At 39.7% G+C, this 8,322-nt stretch overlaps 1 protein-coding gene across 5 annotated transcripts in view; it reads right to left on the bottom strand.

Moving 5' to 3' along the window:
• LOC110111716 (WD repeat-containing protein 44) overlaps positions 1-7,179 on the bottom strand; it is a 21,192-nt gene extending 14,013 nt beyond the window's left edge. For 3 of the 5 annotated variants that reach the window (XR_003701319.1, XM_020843712.2, XM_020843717.2), the window contains exons 1-4: positions 5,309-7,179; positions 4,932-5,022; positions 4,604-4,761; positions 4,431-4,482 (exon numbers count right to left, since the gene is read on the bottom strand). Coding sequence is in view for 4 of the 5 variants with exons in the window: in XM_020843712.2 (XP_020699371.2) it covers positions 4,431-4,482; positions 4,604-4,761; positions 4,932-5,022; positions 5,309-6,943 (1,936 nt within the window). In the remaining variant the exon portion in view is untranslated. Of the gene's footprint in view, positions 1-729; positions 771-2,946; positions 3,136-3,339; positions 3,423-4,430; positions 4,483-4,603; positions 4,762-4,931; positions 5,023-5,308 lie in introns of those variants that run through there. The other 2 variants (XM_028696363.1, XM_020843722.2) reach the window with 2 other exon arrangements.
• Between the last annotated feature and the right edge of the window lie 1,143 nt (positions 7,180-8,322).

Raw genomic sequence — 8,322 nt, 5'->3', positions numbered from 1 at the left:
AAATTTTTGATTGCATCAATTGTACACTTCTTGGACTTCATTATTAGCTCTCAAAGTATCCAAACTAACCCCAGCAAGATCTCGATAACTTAGACATGATTGATCGGAACCTCAATCACAAAAAATTCAAAGTTTTCATGGCTTAGCAAATTACAACAATAACAACAACAAGCTTTTATCCTACTACATGGGGTCGGCCACATGAATCTTTTTTCTCTATTGTGTCATGTTAAAAGCTAAATTCTCATTTAAATCTAATAAAGAAATATCATTTCTAATATTTTCTAACCAAGTCTTTTTAGATCTACCTCTTTCTTAACATAAGCCAAATTTAATACATCTAGTTTCCTAACCTGCTCATCGGAAGGCCGTCATTTTATGCTATAAAAGAATTCATACAAGGATTTATCAATCTTAACGGTCCCAATTAATGATTATTTGAAACAAAAAACCATTGTTTAGGGATCCCAACAACAAACCATCTTTGAGAATATCAAACTGACTCTATGCAAGGCTCTGATTTTGAGAATACTAGATTTCAAGAAACTGTTCCAAGTTGAGTTTGAAACATATGTAGCAAGCACTGGTGCAGCACTATTGTAAGACACGTCAAATTTTTTCATGATAAGTTCAGTATTGTAAAACATAAGTGATCAACTTACGAACATGAGCAATATGCCATAGTCAGAGCCCCCAAGCACTAGGAGCATTACTTGATTCACCAAGTGTCTATTTATATAGTGATCACAAATCACTAAAACTCTTGCAACCTAACAAAAAATTGAGCCGTATGCATGTGAGATGTGTTATGTTCCTACAAAAATTCAATTTCGTGCTTAATCATAAGGCAGGAAAATGTAACAGAGTAGCATGCTCTTAGTCAAAAAACAAGTCTACTGGTTGTTATCCAAAGTATGATCACTAGGATAAAAACTATTAACGAGCATCATGCCTCTGATGATGACTTTGCAGATCCATAGAAACACTGCCGCTCCAATTCATTGATCTCTGACTACAAGCAGAGATTGGGATATTTGTTTAAGGGCAACCAGTTGTATATTTTCAAATACATCACTCCAAGATCAATTAATTTAAGATATGCATTTTGGAGGTTTATGCACTCATACAAACTCAATTCTTTTGGCTGAAGTTGCACCGCAATGTTAACCATTATGTAGAAATATTATACCTACCAAACTTATAATCGCAAAACACAACTTTGTACATGTTTTTTACCTATTATGCAGACTATATAGGAGAATTTGAATCTTGATTCTGTCCTTGGATAGCCAAAAGATCAAGAGAAGATTCAATTCAATTATGGTGGTTGTTAATTATTTCTAAAAAATGTCTCATTCTATTGCTTGCATAAAGACTTTTGATGCCATTAACATTGCCTGAATATTTATTAGAGATATTGTCCGATTACATTGGATTTCAAGAAGCCTCACATCAGATTGTGACGTTAAATTTATAAGTTGTTATCATAGGTCCAAGAAGCCTCATACAAGATGGCGATATGGTTACAATTTATCTTCGTAGAGAGCAATTTCCAACCTGCACTTCAAGTTAAGCCATGCAAATATGACCCTTCTCCAATAGCGCAAAAGTTCAATGATAATGCATATACTTTATTAATGCCACCAATTTAAGCAACTCTCAACATTCAATATTTTTTATAGTTATGAGTAGCACCCTACTGATGGCGTTTTGATCAATAAACAAAAATCGAGTTCTTCTAAAGTTGACGAAAATCTTGGGTAATTACACCCTGTTCAAAGGATAGAACTATCTTTGTCCTCCATTTTCAATAGTTATTTCCCTTATATCAGCTTAAATAATTGTTAATACTAAAGAAGAATCAGTAGTTTACTTTGGCTGCTAAGTTGTTTGTTACTTTACTGTTTTGTTAAAAGACAGTTAAATGGGCAATGTTATATTGGCGGAGCAGCTTTTTTGCATTACTTTTGAAAAATCTCAACCAAATTATTTGGTTCTCCTTCTCCTTGCACCCGTCGGCCTCCCCTCTTCCTCCAGCTCCCGCCGCCCCATCTTGCTTCTCCCTCGAATAGAGAAGCCAAGGAAAGGAGAAGACGACGCCTCCCCTCTCCACTTCAATGTTGAATGGCGGATCATGAGATCCATCTTCCACCAAGTCGTTGGATCATCATCGGACATCCGCCAACCCCACCTACACCGACTACTTTCCCGTGGACAAAGACTTCCGGCATCTTCTTCCTAGTGGTGATCTCAATTCTAGTTGCAAGATCTTCTCTCGCCAAGCCTAGTGTAGTCGAGTGAATAATCCCCAAGGTGAAATTTCTCATTATTAAGTGGTGGATTGTTGTTTAATAGCTCTTAGCTTTGCTACTATTTTTGTTTATCTCCAAGGATTAGTTAATCTACATGTACTCCTTCGCCTAAGCGAGTTGAAAACCAAGAATCTTTAATGAATTTGCTTGTTATTTCAATAAGTTATTAATTGAGATTTCATTGTCAATGATTCTTAAAATTTCTTAACAAGCTCCTTTTGCATGTGGTTTCACATCAACTACAAACTTGACTTGCTTCTTCCATGATGAGAGTTAATCTAGAGAAACATCATAAATACAATGGTTACTTAAAGCATCAGATAGAACGTTTCTAATGTTAGTCTGTTAGAGCAATCAAAATTATAACGTTTAAGGATTCAATCATATCAATATCATCACATGAGTTGAATAGTTATTGAAGAAATTCACAGTATTTATTATTATATTTTATCTTCATCATAAAAGATATTATACTTAACATATTTTTTTAATTACCTTTTTTTCTTGCCTCTATGTTTGCACAAATATATCAACATATTTCTATATTCATTTAAAAGTCACTACAATTCTTGCAACATCGACACGCTCTTATAAATGAATGATATATCAAAGACTCAAGACTTGTTTCAAATGGACAAGAACAGCACATAAAGTAATAGTATAAAAGGTAGATTATACCAAAAAAAAAAATTGCAAGATGTTGTACAGAGAATCATGGTAGAACCAAACCTCTGAATTTGTGAATAACATCAACACCATCGAAGACTCGAATCTGTGAACCAACAGATGTCACCATGACTTGGGATGGATCATCCGGTGCATACTGTTTAAATAAGTTTGTTAGACATCTTACCAAGCCAATAACCGATATTGTGTTTTTGCATATTTAGAAAATTAATATCGGGATTTTATTATAATGAACCAATAAAGTCACCATATTATGAAAGTAAACAAGAAAGAGAAATTATGGATATCAAAATATGAATCCTGTAAATTATAATATAAAGAAAACAAATAATAAAATCACCTGGAACCCGGTTATTTTCTTTGCATGTGACTTCTTTTTTTTGTTACTGATATCTACTTGACTTTCTTGAGAAAGTTTATAATCTGTCAAACATTTCCAAAAGAAAAAAAAAAAAAAAGAGAATTCAGATAGCTAGCTACAATGATTTTCAGAAACTTATGCTTTCTAGCAGATATGCAATCCCACAATTGCACTAATTTTTCATTATCTTGAGCAAGTCAAGCACAACAGGCAATGTTATCCATGCCTTGCTGAAATTTTCAAACATATAAATCTCAAAAATCATATTCTCCAGGTTCCTCTACTGTTGATTGATCACCTATAGAATCATGATAACCATTCTCTTTGCATGCAAATTCTTGTTGCCGAACATTCAGCATCAAATTGAGTGCTATTTTATTATTCCTTGCATGTAATCAAATAGCCATATTTACCGTCGAAAATAAATTATGTGAAATCATAATATCTTAAATTCATCTTCCATTTTCTTCTATCTTTCATAGTGAATTGAACTTACGGAAGACAGTCCATCACCATAGTCAATGTTTTCTTACCTTGAAATTTTTTGCTAATTTTGAAAAGAGTTCAAATTTATACACAGTATTTTTATTCGGAGTTCGAGATTCTAGGGTTACATTTGCATTCTTTTTTTTTTTTACCACCTCTTCAATAGTTTGCAAGAAAATAAGTGTTGTGGTTTAATGAATCCTACCGTTTTTTTTTTTGTTTTTGCAAATAGAGGCTGGTGCTAGCAGGCAATTGCTGAACGGGGTTCAAGGCACATTTACTGAGAGTAATCTGCTTCAAGTTTTCCAAAAATGTAACTAAACTCGCTTATAATATCCAGGTAATATAGAAGGCTGTTCTATAAACTGAACAGATTAAGTTGTGAAAAGCTAAAATAAGTGAAGCATGCTTCAGAGAAATTATGTGATCTATCCAACTCTACATAGAGATAACTCTTTTTTAATTAATTAAAAAGAATAAGAAGCATTTGCATACTTTCAAGCTCATTCCAAAATGTTTTAAAGTTGCATTGGATATTGAAAAATTACATTAAGTTTTCCTTAAAAAAAAAAAAAACATCATACCAGAAGTATTGTAAAAACGAAATCTTCCTTTGTGCGAACCAACCAAAGCTCCCTGCAACAAAGAGAAAGTCATCACTAACAGGATTTCTATAGTCTTACCAGTGCTACAAGAGAACAAAAAAACAAACAAACAAAACAAGCTACTATTACTTAAGAGAAACATTTTGCTGCACCTGGCCATCAGGAGTATAGCATACAGCAGTAACCATTTCGCGCAGATCACTCCAGTCAACAACCTGACGGTTTGGTATACTCCATATGCGAACCTTGCCATCAAGAGATCCACTAATGAAGTAATCATCATCAACGGGATTGAACTGGATGGATGTTACTGTCAAAAGATTAGCCAAAAAAGCTAGAAATCATTAGAAATGCCTTACATTGCTGCAAATCAATGATAAGCGGCTTTTTGTATGATTCCTTTAAAGCAAGTAGGAAAATTTCGTATATGATAAGCTAGTTTAAATGAATACATCAATAAGGTTTTATTCAAAAACTTACCATAATCATTGTGGGCAAACAACTTCAGACAGGACCTGCTCTTGATGTCCCATAGTCTCACAGTTTTGTCCATTGATGATGTAAGAAGTTGCTGCATTTTATTAAAAAAATAGATGAGACAGAGTAATAAGTAAATAAATGAGTAACCGACTAAAAACACTGTTCTATCAAACTTCTTCATTTATAGAGTAGATTTAAGAAGAATGGATTATCTTATATTGCAAAGCTTGTTATTTAACTGCCCTTGAGAGTCATATGGAATAACCAAGGTGTTTTTCCTCAGAGAATCGTGAACAAGAAAAGAGATATTTGATTATTCAACTTTGATCAAGTCACAATAAAGAAAACGGGTTTCAGCTCATAAAGAAAACGGAGACCTGAGATTTGGACCAGGAGAGGTCCAAGACATCACCGAGGTGACCTTCAAAAGAGCAAAACGGCTTCTCAGAGATCGAGAAAATGTTATCCGGCAAGACAACATAATCAGGAAGAGAGCGCTTTCTGCTTCCCTTCCTAGTCCTCTTCCAAGGGTGGGAGCCTATAATCGCAGCCTGCTCCTCCTTCTGAGAAGACGTCGACATATTTGGCACCAGCGCAGTGGAAGAATGGCTCAACCCCTGCCGCCGCAATGTAGAGAAGGTCGAGACTGTGTCGGATTCCTTCACCTGCCACACATGAACGGTCCTGTCCTCACCGGCGCTAGCAAGGAATCGGCCGTCAGCGCTAAATCTCATGCACCAAATCGAGCCCTCATGAGCCTGGATCTCTTGGCACATGTAGAGCCCTGTAAGCTCCTTGTAAGATTTCCCGTGCTGATGCACCTTGAGCCAATCCGAGGAGTTCCCATTTAAAGACGACGACTTTCCACGGCCAAAAACGACGCCAGAAATGGTGGCGCCGGCCGAAGCGGTGGGGTACCTCTCCTTCTCGGAGATGAGGCCCGTCACAGAGCTGGCGACGAACTTTATGTTCTTCAGCCAGCTTCCCCTCTTCCTCCTCCCGGATTTGGAACTCTTTCCACTGTACCCCTGACGCGTTGAGCTGCTATTGCCTCCGTTCTTTTTATCTTCACCGAGATTAACGCGACGCATCAGCTCCTTAACAATGGGGGAGAAGCCAAGGAATCGCTCGAACTCGTCCATGGTGAGCTGCAACCCGGTCTGCACGTCGTTGAGCCGGCCGCAAGTTCCGTCCTTTCCGACCTCGCTCACCAAGAACTCCTTTCCAGTGTCCAAATTTTTTATCTTGCACGCCACAGCGACTGTCTCCGCGCTGTCTGCTTCTGAACCGCCACGTTCCTTATTGCTTCCGGCCTTCGCACGAAAGGCCCCGCTTTTCTTTCCCATGTCGCGGTGGAGCCATGGGGACGGCGGCGAGGAGAACGATCGGATAAGCCCCGTTTCCGCCGGCCCTTGGAAAGTCAAATGCGAATCGGAAAAGTATCGGGAAAGGTAGGCAGGTTTATGAGGCGACGGCCGCCGAGCCGGTGCAGAATGGGTAGATTTTGCGTTGGATTCGGCGGAAGAAGGGGATAGAGGAGGGGGGAATAGGTGGAAGGCGGGGTTGGGGTTGCGGCGGCTTTTGTAAGGAGCAAGGTCTTTTCTGCTTGTGAGGCCCATCCCCTGAAGTAGGCGGCGACGGCGTTCGGTAAGGGAGACAGGCTCAGCCATCCAGATGCCATAGTCGAAGCTGCCGGTATCGTCGTTATCTTCGTGAAAGTAGTCGTCGAAGTCGGCAACGCAGATGGAGAAGCGAGGCCCTTCTATGGCGGAGGCGAAGGAGATGCGGACGTCGCTGTCCTCCTCATCGCTGTCAGAGCCCGAGGAGGCGTGATCGAGATCAAGGGAGACGCCAGAGGGGACGCGGTCGAGCGATTCGAAGAAGCGGTCGTCGTCATCGCTGTCCTCCACTGCTTCATCGTTTTGTGCATCTTCGGCTATCGCTTCTTCCTCGGGATTTTGGTATCTCTTGCCGCTGCGATCGAGCTCGGTGGCTTCGCCAGGCCTGCCCATGGCGGCCAGTGGTGAATCCTCGATCGTCCTCCTGGATCCGCTTTGCAGCGCGTATTGCAGGACCGGGAAGCGGTCTCCACGGCTGTGTCATTTTTGGTTTCTTTGTTGAAGGTCCTTCTTTTGGACGTGGGGGGGACGAAGCTCCTCCGTGGCTATGACAGAGGATAATGCGGGGAGCCATGAAATGGTCTTCAGCTTCATCCAGAACTATCAGGTCTTCTGCAACCGAAGGGAGAGGATTATAATTCGAAATATTCAAGTATAAAATAATTTTACTATGGGATATATATTATTTTACACAACTTAATAAATTATTATTAATGATAATTTTTAAAATATTTATAAATTAATATATATATATATATATGACATTTAGGCCCGTGCAGCTCGTGCTGGCAGCAGAGCCCTACACGGGGTCCTGGTTGGGTACCCACGCTCTACACTAGCGGGCTGTGCCCACTTATGGTGACTTTCGACATGTCATACCCACCCACACCCACCCAATTTTCACGCTTCTTGAATGTTGTCTACCACGGATTAATGGCCTTGAGGTTTTTTGCCATTTTCTCTAACTACAAACTTTCAAACCACATATCAAAATTAATCGTGGTCACGACGCGGTTCAGTGCTGCGCACTGCGTAATAAGGATTGCTGTAATATACTGCATGCATATAGATAATTAGTAATGTAAATCAGTTTGTCCTCTGATGTTGAGTATCAACCCATACCCACCACGAGGCCATGGACGTACCCATACCCACCCATGCCCATCGTCCTGCCCGCTCCTTTTCCCACACCGCATTCCACCTATTTCCCACACCGCATCCCACCCGCCTACCCAACCCCCACAGCTCTCATCGCGCTCGCCTACTCTGCGCTCACTCGGGTCAATTGTGTTAGGTCAGGTCAGCCTGCTTTTGAGCGAGTTGGGTCTTGCACTCGCTCGAGTCAGCTTTATCGGCTCGAGTCGACCCAATTTTAGGGTTGGTAGAGTCTGGGTTCAGGTTTATGACTAATTTATGTAATCAGGTTGAGTTCATGTTGTATCAATTGAGGGTGGATCAGTTTCGGGTTGGACCTAAATCAGACCTGAAAACACATTTTTACACCCCTATCAAGCACATTTTTTTCATTCTTTCTAGGGGTATCGGTTCTCTGCAGGTTTATTTTAAGTGTTGCAACTAACCTACAAGTAATAATCTTGCTACATTAGGTCTTGAACCCGAGTTGAGACCATGTTTGTCTTCAACCAAGCTAGTCGATCTCTTATATTGGATTAGCCGATTCATTCTCAAAAGCTCGAACTTTTTAGATGAGTTTTATCACTCATCAAGGTTTGAAGTTGGTCAACTAGTTAAGATAAGATTGTAGCATAACC

The sequence above is a fragment of the Dendrobium catenatum genome, unplaced genomic scaffold (assembly GCF_001605985.2).
Source record: "Dendrobium catenatum unplaced genomic scaffold, ASM160598v2 fragScaff_scaffold_737, whole genome shotgun sequence".
Classification (NCBI taxonomy): domain Eukaryota; kingdom Viridiplantae; phylum Streptophyta; class Magnoliopsida; order Asparagales; family Orchidaceae; genus Dendrobium; species Dendrobium catenatum.
Note: the sequence above shows the minus strand (reverse complement) of the source record. Positions and strands in the feature narration are given on the sequence as shown.